General features: G+C 44.7%; 1 protein-coding gene across 1 annotated transcript in view; it reads right to left on the reverse strand.

The window, feature by feature from the left end:
- Nucleotides 1–14042, reverse strand: part of ccdc85a (coiled-coil domain containing 85A) — a 130477-nt gene extending 116435 nt beyond the window's left edge. Inside the window, exons 1-2 of the mRNA XM_084322284.1 lie at nt 13651–14042; nt 9619–10702 (exon numbers count right to left, since the gene is read on the reverse strand). Coding sequence (XP_084178410.1) covers nt 9619–10702; nt 13651–13878 — 1312 coding nt within the window. The 5' untranslated portion in view covers nt 13879–14042. The remainder of the gene's footprint in view (nt 1–9618; nt 10703–13650) is intronic.
- Between the last annotated feature and the right edge of the window lie 1889 nt (nt 14043–15931).

The raw sequence follows: 15931 nt of genomic DNA on the forward strand, positions 1-15931 counted from the left end.
TGGTTATCCTATAGCCCTAGTTATATGTACATTTCAACAAAGTGGAGCCGCAGGGGACTTCCATAGCATACGCCTTCAAATCCAGCTAGCGTTGATGCTATTCAATGCTATCATACCCGAGTAACCCAACTAACGTTAATTCAGAATTTATTAACATAGCTACAACAACACAGTAACGTTAATATAATTACATGCATCATTGTTTACAATGAACGGTGGGGCTAATCGAAAGGACTGGACTCAGACAAGTTAAACAGCAATCAATTAACCGGACACACAAAGCAGAAGGCGACGCATCATTTTTACTTCCGGTCGGGGGGGGGGGGAAAGTTAGTTTAGGTTCGTGTTAACATTAGATAATGTACAAAATAAACGTATTTCCGGTGCTTTAGACGTCGCTCTTTTATTTTGAAACCCCTCGACCGGAAGTAAAAATGATGCGTCGCCTTCTGCTTTGTGTGTCTGGTTAATTGATTGCTGTTTAACTTGTCTGTGTCCAGTCCTTTCAATTAGCCCCACCGTTCATTGTAAAATGAGAGAGAGAGAGAGAGAGAGAGAGAGAGAGAGAGAGAGAGAGAGAGAGAGAGAGAGAGAGAGAGAGAGAGAGAGAGAGAGAGAGAGAGAGAGAGAGAGAGTATGAGAGCGAGTATGATTCTGTCATAGCTTTGAACACACAGCTGGGTCACCTGTGTTGACTCCAAGCACCCTGGAGAGTTACATCACTCTGGTCCTACAGCTCCACACACACACACGCACACGCACATGCGCACGCGCATGCACACGCACACACACACACACAAACACACACAATCACACACTCACACACACACACAGCCATGTTTTCATGCATTGTAGGGACATCCATAGACTTCAATTAATTCCCTAACAATACCTTACTCTAACCTCAACCATACATAACTACAGGTAACACCTTACCCTGACCTCAACCATACATACCTAACACCTTACTCTAACCTCAACCATACATACCTAACACCTTACCCTGACCTCAACCATACATACCTAACACCTTACCCTGACCTCAACCATACATACCTAACACCTTACCCTGATCTCAACCATACATACCTAACACCTTACTCTAACCTCAACCATACATACCTACAGGTAACACCTTACCCTGACCTCAACCATACATACCTAACACCTTACTCTAACCTCAACCATACCTAACACCTTACTCTAACCTCAACCATACATACCTAACACCTTACCCTGACCTCAACCATACATACCTAACACCTTACCCTGACCTCAACCATACATACCTAACACCGTACTCTAACCTCAACCATACATACCTAACACCGTACTATAACCTCAACCATACATACCTAACACCTTACTCTAACCTCAACCATACATACCTAACACCTTACTCTAACCTCAACCATACATACCTAACACCTTACTCTAACCTCAACCATACATACCTAACACCTTACTCTAACCTCAACCATACATACCTAACACCTTACTCTAACCTCAACCATACATACCTAACACCTTACTCTAACCTCAACCATACATACCTAACCCTAACCCTAACCTTAACCATAACACCTACAGGCTTAATCCTAACCCTTACCCTAGACTTAACCTAACCCTAACATTAACCATAACACCTACAGGCTTAATCCTAACCCTTACCCTAGACTTAACCTAACCCTAACATTAACCCTTTACCCTATAATAGTTATTTATAAAATAATCGTTATTTTACATGGCCAATGTGCCACAAGGATAGGAAAACAATGACACACACACACAATGAACAACATGCCGGTTGAGGGGTGAGGAGGTTCTGGAGGTAGGTCGGGCCGGAGTGAGGTGCTGAGTTTGGAGATGTTCTTCAGGTGGTAGAAGCAGGTTTAACAGACCGTTTTTACGTGTGCATGGAATGACAGCGATGACATTAGGGCTGTCCTCAACGATACAAGACGTACAAAGTTACACTAATTCTCTTAGACAGACTAATATTCTAGACTTTGGCGACTAGGGTCTGTAGATGTTTCCCATGATGTGTAATAATGCAAGAGCCTCCTTCCCTTAAAAACTCCTACTTACCAGAGATGTGCTTATTATTTTTCAAGAAATACTAATTTAGTTTTAAACCCATTAAAATGTATTCAGAAGACGCTTGCCACGAATGACGGAGACGCTGGGCTTGCCTGTTCGAGCCCAGCGCTCCACATTGCTTTCAGTTTAGCTGGTTGTTCATACTAATACACATTGGCCGTATTAGGGGGTGGGAAACTGATGGGTGGGGATCGGGCGTTGTGGACAGCGACTCCTACAGGTCGGTTGGTGTGCCTGCGCAGTAGAATCAGGAAGTGTCGGGGGCAGCGTGAGCGTCCCACGCGTTACTCCTCGCCACTGAGAGATCGAGCTGCGCAGGTGAAAAGATGCGACTGCTGTTACCTCAAGTACCGGAGGGGACTTGTGCTATGTATGACTTAGTCCACATTGCAGCCGGCTTGTGGGAGGCAAGAAACAGCGTTCGTGACAGGGGAGGGTTGAATTGGATGATACGAAATTGGGATGGGAGAAAATATATAAAATGGGAGAAAAAGTGGATAAAAAAAAGGATATATCTGGGCTTCGCTCCAAAGTATGTTAGCACTATACCAAGAAGGACAAATATAATTGATTAGGGAAACTCTTTCTGTTATCAATCTAAATAACAGTATGATTGTTTTTGTCCACAACAGAACTGATGGAAGAACTGCTCTCAGTGCAACGCTTTTGGGAAACTGATTCTAAAGGTGCTCCCATAGTCGAGCGGACCGTACACGGAGCGGACTCAAAACGGACTCAAAGCGGACCCAAAGCGGACTCAAAGCAGACCCAAAGCGGACTCCAAGTGCGAAGCTCCAATTTTCTAATGCGTGGATGTCCGCGCCGCTCACTTGGTGTCACATAAAAGGCTGCTCTGCGTTTTGGTTGACATCGAACTGCATTTAATGTGACGCCGATCTGCATTTTACTCTGACCACTCGCTCTGTGCCAAGTGAGAGTAGGGCTTGAGATGTTTGAATGGCTTTTCTAAATGAAGTGTGTAAAACTGCCAGTTTTATTTCGAAATATTGGAAACGGATTGGAAACGGAGATAACAGAGTCTATGGTATCTCCGTTTCCAATATTTCGAAATAAAACAGGTGTTTTTATTTCATGCAATGCGTGTTTGTCAAGTTTAGTTTCAAGTTTCTTTAATAGTTGTCATACAGAAGTACAGAATACTTTCATACAAAATGCTTCTTACTGTTACGCTCCAGAGACTGTGCTAGACAAGATAGTATCAAATAACATAGTATAGCATGTAATTTAGAAGAAGAAAATGAGGTCACAGTGTTCGGTATAGACATATGTACAATGTTCTGAGTTACCATATAATATACAATACTATGCAGTGTACTAATGTACAGTACTATCTAGTGCAAAGCAGAAATGGGATGAGGTACAATTTAGGTACAATTTACAGTAAGGTGTACGAGTTGTAGTGCAATCCTTCATCAATAAATATAAAGTGTGGGGAGTGGGTGCTACAGTGTGTTTGTTTAAAGTGGGTGTGTGCTATAAAGTGTGTGGAGTGGGTGCTACAGTGTGTTTGTTTAAAGTGAGTGTGTGCGTGTGGATGTGTGTGCTATGTGCGTTTGGTGGTTGTTGTTGTGTAGTGTTCATTCATTGTTCGTTTAGCAGCCTGATGGCCTGGGGATAGAAGCTTCTTCTGAGTCTTTCTGTGCTCGCCTTGAGACTCCGGTATCGCTTGCCTGACCGCAGCAGTTCAAAGAGGCAGTTGTTCGGGTGACTGGAGTCTTTAATGATTCTCTTAGCCTTGCCCTTGCAACGTTTGTTGTAAATGTTCTGGAGGGTGGGGAGCCCCCCTCCAATTGTGCGTTCGGCTGAACGTGTCACTCTTTGTAGTCTGCTTCGGTCTTGTGCAGTGCTATTCCCAAACCAGGAGGTGATGTTGCCGGTCAAGATGCTCTCTATTGTACATGAGTAGAAGTTCTTAAGGATCTTCTGACTGACTTGGAACTTCCTTAGGCGCCTGAGGAAGTAGAGGCGTTGTCGTGCCTTCTTCACAACACTGTCAATGTGTGTGGTCCATGTCAAGTCCTCGGATATGTAGGCTCCGAGGTACTTAAAGCTGTTGACTCTCTCAACCGGTGCCCCGTCGATGCTGAGGGGGCTGTAGTCCTTGACCCCCGACCTCCTGAAGTCCACAATCATCTCCTTTGTTTTGCTGACGTTCAGGGAGAGGCTGTTTTCCTGGCACCATCCCGCCAGGACCTTGACCTCTTCCAGGTAGGCCCTCTCGTCGTTGGCAGAGATCAGGCCCACCACCACTGTGTCGTCAGCAAATTTGATGATTGTATTGCTACTCCGCTGAGCCACACAGTCGTGTGTGTACAGGGAGTAGAGGAGGGGACTCAGAACACAGCCCTGGGGGGCCCCTATGTTGAGGGTGATGGATGAGGAGGTGCAGTTGCCTGCTCTCACCACCTGGGGTCTGCCAGTCAGGAAGTCCAAGACCCACTGGCAGAGGTCATAGTTCAAACACAGGTCCCTGAGCTTGGCTATGAGTATGGAGGGGACTATGGTATTGAATGCCGTGCTGTCATTTCAGCACCACGTGCTGTCCACCTCATGTTGAGCAAGCCTATACGGTACATTGCACCTCGCTTATTCAAGTGTGTAAAACTGCCCGTTTTATTATCGAAATATTGGAAACGGAGATAAGATACTCTTTATTGACATCGGATGATGACGACATGACAGAAGTTTAACAGCGTGGGACATTTTTTTTAAACTGGCGCGAGACATGTAGGAAATTGGTCTGCGGAGGTCCGCGGAGGTACGCTCGACTATGAAAGCTCAAAGAGTCCACGCGGACCTCCGCGGAGTCCAGTCCGCGTACAGTCCGCTCGACCATGGGAGCACCTAAAGTGAGAGAGGACACGGTGTGTAATAATAATAATAATAATAATAATAATAATAAATATATATATGTATTTGTATAGATTGATTGATTGATTGATAACTTTATTAACAGATTGCAGAATGGGTATAATACAGTACGCCTCAATACACACAATTGTTAAGGGGATGCAGACCAGAGAAAGACTTTCGTCTTATTTACATCAGGGTCCCCCATTTTCAATTCATCATAACATTTATGACATACACGACATACAGATAAACAGTACTGTTACATCCAGACATTTATGACATACAAGATATACAAATACAGTACTGTTTAAAGGGGAACTATCTTATAAATGGCCTTTTCCAGTGTTTTGCATAATTTTCAAGCTATGTGGACTTATATTAATAGGATCTATGTCTCTAATTCTCAATTTGGCGCATTCTTCCAAGTCTCATCTCACAATATTGTCCCTCACTCAAGTGAGTCATCTGAAATTTAGTGACGTCAGAGGTTTCTCATCTGCATAATAACGCCCTCCCCATCTATGCTTGTAGCCAACTGCCAACTGCCAGCTATGCATCTATGCTTGTAGCCAACTGCCAACTGCCAGCTATGCATCTATGCTTGTAGCCAACTGTCAGCTATGCATCTATGCTTGTAGCCAACTGCCAGCCACCTGTATTACTCATTAACACAATGGCGCCCAAGGACGTATATGTCCGTGTTTCGATTCCACCCGTTGTGGACAGAAGCACGGATAAATCCGTGGCAAGTTGTTATTGCTTTTATTCCATATTAATAACCTATTCAAGGTCGCCGAGCGGTACTGCAGATTTACCCTACTCTATGAATTCGAGAAGGTGCAATACCGGCCAGATCCTCTTAGGGGCGCTAACGCGATAATGCAGTGTGCCCTGTGGCTGAACGGATCAGTCTTTTTTTTTTTTACTTTCAATGGAGATTTCAGTTAGCAGGATTCTAGATGTGTAGCCTGTAGCTTGGATTACATTTTGGATCGCAGATTTCACCATGCAATAAGGGGATTTATCATCAGCCAATGGACATATTGATCTACCAGATGGCGATCGATAACGGGGAAATGCTCCGGGTCATCCCACCAGACCACGGTAAGATCTTTTTCACGTAAAGTACATCCCGATCGGGCCTTGTTTTGATAGCCATCCAGGCGTTCGGCCTATGAGGCTAATGAGGCTAACACGGTTATTGGTAATCGATAATCAGAAACGACGTCGCACGCCCCCCCCCTTTCATGCATACATGCGTGAGGATTGTACCGATCATATGCAGTTTGAGTTTTAACTGGAGCGTATCTATAACCGAAATACCATTGGATTTAACGTTATTAGCTCTTAGCCCTACCCATAGCCTGCAACGCACCAACCAGGGAAGAAATTAGGAAGGCTATCAAGCAGCTGAGGAACGGAAAGGCTGCAGGACCAGACAACATCCCTGCGGAGGCACTGAAGTCAGATATAGAAACCACGGTGAAGATGCTCCACCCACTCTTCATGAAGATATGGGAGGAAGAAGACGTGCCAGGAGATTGGAAAGAGGGCTATCTCATCAAGATCCCAAAGAAAGGCGATCTTAGCAATTGCGCAAATTACAGAGGGATCACACTGCTATCAGTGCCAGGGAAAGTTTTTAACAGAGTCATCTTGAACAGGATGAAGGACCTCATCGATGCACAACTCCGCGATGAGCAAGCTGGTTTCCGCAAGGACCGATCCTGCACAGACCAAATTGCAGTGCTGCGCATCATCGTGGAGCAGTCGATAGAGTGGAACTCGCCCCTGTACATAAACTTTGTGGACTATGAGAAAGCCTTTGACAGCCTAGACAGAGAGACCCTCTGGAAGCTTCTCCGACATTACGGGGTGCCGACCAAGATTGTTTCCATCATCAGGAACTCCTATGAGGGACTGACATGCAAGGTGGTCCACGGAGGGCAGCTCACAGAGGCATTCCAAATGAGGACCGGGGTCAGACAAGGTTGTCTGCTCTCGCCCTTCCTCTTCCTGCTGGCCATTGACTGGATAATGAAGACCTTCACAGCACAGAGAAGGTACGGGATTCAGTGGAAACCTTGGACGCAACTGGACGACTTGGACTATGCTGACGATTTGGCACTACTGTCGCACACCCAACAACAGATGCAGGAGAAGACCAACAACGTGGCATCCACTTCCGCGCAAGTGGGACTCAACATCCACAAAGGCAAGACTAAGATCCTCAAGACCAATGCAGCAAACAACACCAACGCAATCATGCTGGATGGCGAGGCTTTGGAAGAAGTTGAAGCCTTTACCTACCTTGGCAGTGTTATTGACAAGCAGGGCTGCACAGATGCTGACATTAGAGCACGAATAAGGAAAGCACGTACAGCATTCGTGCAATTACGGAACATCTGGAGCTCAAAAGAACTGACTTCCAACACCAAAGTCAGATTCTTTAACACCAACGTCAAGGCAGTCCTACTATACGGAGCAGAGACGTGGAGAACTACAGCTGCAACCATCAGGAAAGTGCAGGTCTTCATTAACAGCTGCCTGCGGAAGATCATCCACATCCGATGGCCTGACACCATCAGCAACTGCGAACTCTGGCAGAGAACAAACCAGCTGCCCGCAGAAGAAGAAATTAAGAAACGCAGATGGCGCTGGATAGGCCACACCCTGCGAAAGCCCGCAAGTACCATCACCAGACAAACATGGAACCTGCAGGGCAAGCGGAAAAGGGGCCGCCCGAGAAACACCTGGCGCAGAGACCTGGAGGCAGACACCAAGACCATGAAGATGACCTGGAACCAACTGGAGAGAACAGCTCAAGACAGAGATGCTTGGAGATCACTTGTTGACGGCCTATGCCCCAGAAGGGGTAGCAGGCGTAAGTAAATCCGGTATAACGCTTATATTCACAGCGCTATAAAATGAGAACCTATTGATGATTTTTTTTTCCTTTAAGCCATTTTGAAGGGACGGTTTATGGACTCAATTGACAATGGGAATGGACAGATAGCAATACTATAAAGTATAGATTTAGCTGTACAAACAGCCCCACGTCTGTTTACATTTCCCGGTCCCCTTGAGAATAATTAGACTCATAGCCGTGGCCGCGATTGTGTTAAGAGAGACCGCTTGGTCCCTGCGCGTCAATGTCTCTCTCTCTCTCTCTCTCTCTCTCTCTCTCTCTCTCTCTCTCTCTCTCTCTCTCTCTCTCTCTCTCTCTCTCTCTCGCTCTCTCTCTGTCACTCAAATCGCATTCCGAGTATGGGCGGAGCCCAGCATCAAAACGGCTTAAAGTTTTCAGGTACAAAAATGATGTTTTTGAGTACTTGATTAAAAATACAAAACAATGATTTTTTTTGAAAAAAAAAACGTACAGATGTGTTCCATAAACTCACAGGAATTGTGTAAATTGCCCAAATAGTGAAAGAAATAGTAAAATAGTTCCCCTTTAACACTTTGGATGCCACCAACGCTATAAGTCGTTAGTTCATGCCGCCAGTTGAGTGCCGCCAACGACATATATCGTTTGTTTGCCGTATTTTTTTTTATTGGCGATTTGAATTCATATTTCATCAATCGAGCCTCGGGTTAGTGCTGCAGAGTCTCTCTGAGCTCAATTGGGAAGATACCGCCCCCTATCGTCTCTCCCTGTGTAACTGCACCCCATTAGTTTAGACTGATGCAGGGGGAGTGGTCAGTTTCTTCATTTTATTTTTCCCTCAAGGCCAACTGAAGAGACCAAGTGATCGCCGGCCATCAGAACAGCGTCGATTATGTATTTACAGTACCAACACTGTAATCAATAAGTGTGATCGATATTTGGAATGGCGATCAGGAATTGGAATAATCATAAACATAATCATAAACATAATCATAAACATCTGATCTCAGGTAAGGAATCTATTTTACCAGTCTTAGGATAATCAGACCTGTTTTCACGGAGATATAAGCTTTTTCCCTATGTGTGTGTGTGTGTGGCTGTGATCGCTGATGAGGAAATGAGAGAATATATTTTTCAGCCCGCCTCTATAGCGTGCATAAGTACACATATACTATCGATAATCTAGCGTTTATTTGAAAACGATTCATAAATAGGCCGAAAAATGACAACGTTGTTGTGTATTCTAGTATATTCCAGTAAATGCCGTTTATCACGGAATCTATATATTTTCCTTGAAAACGAGGGCTTTTCAAAATGCTATAAAACGAAAATGAACCGATAAAAAAACAATCCGTTTTGACAATGTTGACTGCAAACAAGTCATTGATAAACGACAGGCAGATTAGACACATAGCCATAATTTAAGAGAGAGAATATGCGTTCACAACGCTATCATTGAAGTCGGTGGTGGCATTTAACGGGGTTTTACCATGTTCACCAGTGGTAATCAAAGTGTTAAGAGACAGAGTTTCTAAAAGAGAGTATATACATTTGAGGGGGAATAAACTGTACATTGGAGGGGGTTGGTGGGGGGGGGTTGGATATTTACAGGGGCTAGCACCCTTCATACAAGAATTGCAGCTCAAAGTGCTTCACAGCAGCAAACAAAGACATACCAAGAGCAATGCATCAAGTGCAGACACAAGATAAGTATAAAACAAGCATCAAAAGGGACAGTATGTGTAACCGGTACGTACCGTTGTAGAGGCTCCGGTGATGGGGCGACATGTCCTCCCCGGTGGGCCTCCTCTGGCCTCCCTCCCTGCCCAGGGAGGCACTGCCGTACTGGGCCTTGCCGTGCTCCGGGCCGGGGCTGTGGTGGTGGTGGTGGTGTCGTATGGATTCTGGGCTCCCTACAATCACCCTCCCCTTCCTCAGGTGCTCCGGCGTTCCCGCCACGCCCTGTCTGGTGTCCGGACTCCCACAGCCAGCTCCTGCTGGGTCGACCGCTCTGTTTCTCTGAGACAGGTCCGGACTGGAATTGGCCGAGCCCTTGCTGCACGGCGCTTGCCCGGAGAGCGGGAGCTGTTTCTGGGCTCGTATGTCGGAGCGACAGGGTCTGGAGTGGGAGTCGCAGGCTAACCTGGCGGGAGACATGCCGCGTCTCTCCGGACTGCCTCCTCGGAGGCCCCGCGGGTCCAGGCCAGTGAGGGACCCCCCCCGGGGGCGGCAGGCCTGTGGGAAGGTGTGGTACTCTGGGGTGGAGCTGTGTCTGCGCCCCGTGGACTCGTAACCCGGGACATCACCCGGGACGTCGCCAGGTTTGTGCGGGCGGTGGTCTGAGGATCCACACCTGGACCCGGAGCTGGAGTTGGAGCCTGAACCCAGAGGAGAGGGCTTACGGTTGGGGTTGTCCGGGCTCTCCGTGCTGCCCGCGCTGGAGGTGCTACTACCGTCCCCCACATCCCGGAGCAGGCCCGGCACTGGGACCCCTCCTCCCGACTGCGACAGGCTGCTCTGGCTGTCGATGGAGCTCCTGCGGCCCACGGCCTGCCCCCCCCTGCCGCTCCCCGCGCACCCCCCCGCCGCCCTCTCCTCATCCAGCAGGAGACACAGCTCCTTGAGCTCCAGGTTCTCACGGATCACCTCCACCTGCCTCTGCTCCAGCTCCTTGAGCTTCTGCAGGTAGACAGCCACCTCCTTCCTCACCAGGCTGGCGCTGTGGCGGCCCAGACGCTGCCACTCCCGCGACACGCGCCGCCCCTTCTGCCGGTCGTCGTCCAGGAAGCAGCACAGGTCCCTCAGCTCCTGGTTGTCCTCCTGGAGCTTCTGGTTCACATCCTGGTGGACACACACACATTACACACACACACACACACACAATGAATGAACGGATGGATGAATGAATGAATGAATGAATGAATGATGAATGATGAATGAATGATGAATGAATGAATGAATGAATGAATGAATGAATGAATGAATGAATGAATGAATGAATGAATGAATGAATGAATGAATGAAAACTTTATATAACAGATTGCAGAATGGGTACAAATTACAATACAGTACGGCTCAATACACACAATTGTTAAGGGGATTGCAGACCAGATAAAGACGTTTGTCTTGTTTACATCAGGGTCCCCCATTTTCAATTCATAGTGACATTTATGACATACACAACATATATGACATCATGACATTTATGGCATAGGGACATACATGACATACAGTGATACAGGTATATAGTACTGTTACATTTGTGACATACGATATGCAAATATACAGTACTACACACATGTATTACCATATTATGGACACACACACATGTATTACCACATTATGGACACACACATGTATTACCACATTAGGGACACACACACACAACCACATGTATGACCATATCCTGGACACACACATATTATGTCTAAACAGGAGAGGTACACAGGAACACACACAGGCACAGGCAAATACACAGTGATACATATACATAGAAGTACACAAATACACATACACATTCTCACACACACACACACACACACACACACACACACACACACACACACACACACACACACACGCACACACACACACACACACACACACACACACACACACACACACACACACACACACGCACACACACACCTGCTGTCAGACACAGGGGAACACAGAGTAGCACAGAGAGATGACTTATAGCCTAATCATACTGTGATCGACCATGTGGAGAATGAAATAACAAAAAATGTTGTTTTGTTTTTACAAAGGCTTAGACAGCACTCTATTATACAATAGGATATAGATGCAACAATCGGTCCTCATTCTCGAACATGTTCGTAACTATCTTTGTAACTATCTTTGTAAAAGGTTTGTACTTTGCCTTGTGCAAAACGGAAGCGAGAAGCTCAGCATTGCATCTGTGCAGTGCTGACCCCCGTATTAAACAGTGCTGACCCCATATTCAACAGTGCTGACCCCCATATTCACAGGGCTGACCCCCGTATTCAACAGTGCTGACCCCCGTATTCAACAGGTAGCTGCTGACCCCCGTATTCAACAGTGCTGACCCCCGTATTCAACAGGGCTGACCCCCGTATTCAACAGTGCTGACCCCCGTATTCACAGGGCTGACCCCCGTATTCAACAGTGCTAACCCCCGTATTCAACAGGGCTGACCCCCGTATTCAACGGTGCTAACCCCCGTATTCAACAGGGCTGACCCTCGTATTCAACAGTGCTGACCCCCGTATTCAACAGTGCTTTTAACCTCTGTCTCTGTCTCAACCGGTCCCATGGAACAGCTTCATACCGTCTTCTGTGTGGCCTGCAGTGCTGAACCTTCTGAGTGGCTTCTCCTGCCCCCACGGGGCATACGGCCCTGAGCTATTGTCTTGTATCTCATCCTGTATCCATACGCTTGCAGTAGTTCTATCTATTACTCTATTTCACAATTTTAAATATACTATGATTCTACTGTCACCATGTATGCATATGCTCACTATGTATTTATTGCTCCATCTCCGCCCACTACCAACATGGGAACTCTCTAACCCCCTCCTATTGTTAGGTTTTAGTGAGTTTTTCCTTACCTTCGCGTGGGGTATGTCTGGGAGTGTTGCATTTATTTTAAAAAATGTTTACCTTATGGTGTTTTGTTCTTGACTTATTGTGATGTTTCTTCTTGACTTGTTTAAAGAAGACGTGTACGGCCCATGGAGACATTAACGTGTGTTGTCGGGCCTTACAAATAAATTGTATTTGTTTTGATTTGATTTGATTTGATTTGCTGACCCCCGTATTCGACAGTGCTGACCCCCGTATTCAACAGGTAGCACGGAAGCAATTTGAGACTGATTAAAATTCTATTAGATTTAAATGTATTGTCATCATACAGCACAAGTACAATACAACGAAAATAGGTTTGGCTAACCAGAGTACAAATGTAACAGTAAAGTGCAATAGAAAAGAATAGAATAGAAATACTTTATTCATCCCGAGTGAAATTTGGCACTACAAATCGCTCACAGTAAACAGTAAACATTTAGGCAGACAAAAACAAAAGTCATGAATAAGAATAAAAATAAGCCTAAGAATAAAATACGGTCCGGGATATACATTTCCTATGTTATGTATATACATTCAATATAAAATATACAGTAAAAATATATAGAAATATACAGTAAGTGTAAAATTGTACAGATAGTAGTCAGTGATGCACTGAGGCACAGTGATGCATTATAAAGCCTGATGGCTGTCGGAATGAAGGACTTCCTGTGCCGTTCAGTGCTACAGTACATTAACATACAATGCACAGTTACAAAGTGATGAAACTGGTAAAAGGCTTCATTTGGGATCAATAGTTAGTGATTGCGTTCACATCGATTCTACAGACATCCTCGGAATTAGATCATTATAATAAAGATAAATACGACAATATTTGTATCATTAACAATTGCGTTGCAACTTGCATTTAAATCCTACATAAATCCTAAAACGAATTTACAATATGAAGCCATTTGAGAATGCCAAAGAAGTTCATACATCGAGGTAAGACGGAATGTCTTGGGTAACTTTCTCATTATTATGTCCATTGGAGAATGAGGACCAATGACGGCAGGGTATTTTAGTGGCCCAACACGCAGAACTAAATGACGCACAGTGATAATTATTTCACAAGTGTTCAGATCAATAATTTACTTAATCTGGGGTCCAAAAGAAGATGTTATACCTACGGCGGGGGGCTATGCGTGCTGGGCCCAGTTCCCGCTATACCTGTCTCTCACAGTCACCTTCAAACTCCGGATCTCGTTCAGGTGCTGTTGCAGTCGCCGGTTCACCTCCCGCATCAGATTCCCGTGGTCCAGTATGACGCTCATCTTCTCCGCCTCTGCCCGCCTCAGCCGGCGAACCAACTCCTCTTTACCCCACTTCAGTAGCTCCTCGTCTGGTATCTTCGAAAGGTCGTTCGTTGGACCCTCGGCGCTCTTGGCCGCGGACAGCTGCGTCCCTTTCTCCATCGCTTCAACTCAAGTGGAGGTTCGGGGGTGGAGTATGCAGCACTAACACAAAACCAAACCCCTCAACATACACCTATGGTCCTGATTTGATCCAAATTCTCCTTTGGCTTTTCACTGTTGGGTCCGTATCATTACTCCAATTTCCTTTTGGTTCTTCTCTCCCACGCCCATGTTGCCGCGCCCGACTGTACCCGGCAGCGGACCGGGAGAGCCCCTCTCAGTGCAGGTGCATGCCTCCCCTCCTCGCAGCGCGCCGCGACGCGCAAAGCGCAGCCCGTGCCTAGTGTAGTAGTGCACTACTACCGCGCCTCAGCCACAGCCCACAGGGGAGGAGGAGAGGAGGAGGAGGAATGCGAGGTGAGGTTGCAGGTGCATCGCCGGAAAGTGAAGATAAAATGCGGAAACCTAAACGGCATACATGAGAACAAGATTCGGCTGATTATAATCTCTCTCTCTCTCTCTCTCTCTCTCTCTCTCTCTCTCTCTCTCTCTCTCTCTCTCTCTCTCTCTCTCTCTCTCTCTGTTCACCGCCCTTATCGTTTTGCGCCCTCTGGTGTTGGCTGTAGACCATGGGTTATACATGCGAATACAGCCTGTAGTCGAATACTATTTGTACTATTTGCACATGTCATGAAACTGCCTTCCCTTTTCACAAAAGCTATACAAAACCTAACATTTCAAAAGCAAACTATCACACCAAAACAGTTGCCCATTATGCTCAAAAGCAAACTTTGACACCAAAATCTCTCTCAATGCCTGCAAAAATGTAAACAGTATATCAAATAATTTAAAACACAATGTGCAACGTGTGAGAATGTTCTTTTTACAGTTTCACAACTGCCAGGACACATTTTTAGAAACCTTCTTATCTGTTCTCAAAATATATGTATTGGGCATTTATAGATTTGTGTGTATAGGAATAGTATATGTAAATTGAGAAAATACAGTTACCCAAATCAGTCAACATGTCAACATGGAGAATCACAACAAAACATGTCCCAGTTTACCACAAATTATCTGGCCAGGCCCAGCTAGGCAAACAGATAATGTAAATACATTTGTCTGTGATTGTAACCACTGTAATTGTAACCTACTCGATACAGTATGCTGAGTTTACAGTGATATGCACACTACTGTAGTAGCATGAAAACTGGTACATGTTTTGTTGTGATTCTCCATGTTGATTGATTTAGGTAGGGGCCTATGGAGATAATTATATTTCCATCAGTTTGCAGCATTGGTCTTGTATAGTGTTTGGTGAATGTATTGTTATTATTTAATTTTTATGTTCTTCCATTTCATTGGTTGTTCTATTCATTTTAATTGTTTTTATTCATTTAACTTTTTATCTTTATCTCCTGTAGCACTTTGAGATTTTCACAAATGTAAAGTGCGGTACAAATTTAATTTATTATTATTATTATTATTATTATTATTATTATTATTATTATTATTATTATTATTATTATTATTATTATTATTATTATTATTATTATTATTATTATTATTATTATTATTATTATTATTATTTATTATTATTATTATTATTATTGTATATTGGCACATTCTCTGTGTACTTCACTTACAGTACTCTAATCACTGAGAAGTATAATTGCTAAAAGTGTTTTAGGTTAAGCATAGTAGTGTGTAACTGGTTCAAACAGAAATACAGTAAGTCAACGTGTGTTTTGTGTTTAGAGTTTTGTGAAAAGGGAGGGCAGTTTTGTGAAATGTGTTTTAAATGGTAAAATTAAATTTTCTTTATAAATTTGTGTTTCATTTAGCAAAGGATCTGAGGTGTTCTGCTTATTGTGTGTGTGGTTGTACTAAATATGTGTAGTTTTTTTAAACATCTGGCCCTGTTTTCAAAATTGTGCTTCCAGTAAGCAATCGGAAAAAAACTGTATCACAACTCAAATGCAAAGATGTGTAAACACAATGGGAAAAGCAAGGCATACACACATTAGGAGATGTTTTCAACAAACAGGGTGTTTGTAGTTATGATGAAATACACAAAAAATTTAATCTCACCGGTTCCACATATTATTCTTAC

The sequence above is a fragment of the Notolepis coatsorum genome, assembly GCF_963971535.1.
Source record: "Notolepis coatsorum genome assembly, chromosome: 9".
In the NCBI taxonomy this organism is placed as follows: Eukaryota; Metazoa; Chordata; class Actinopteri; order Aulopiformes; family Paralepididae; genus Notolepis; species Notolepis coatsorum.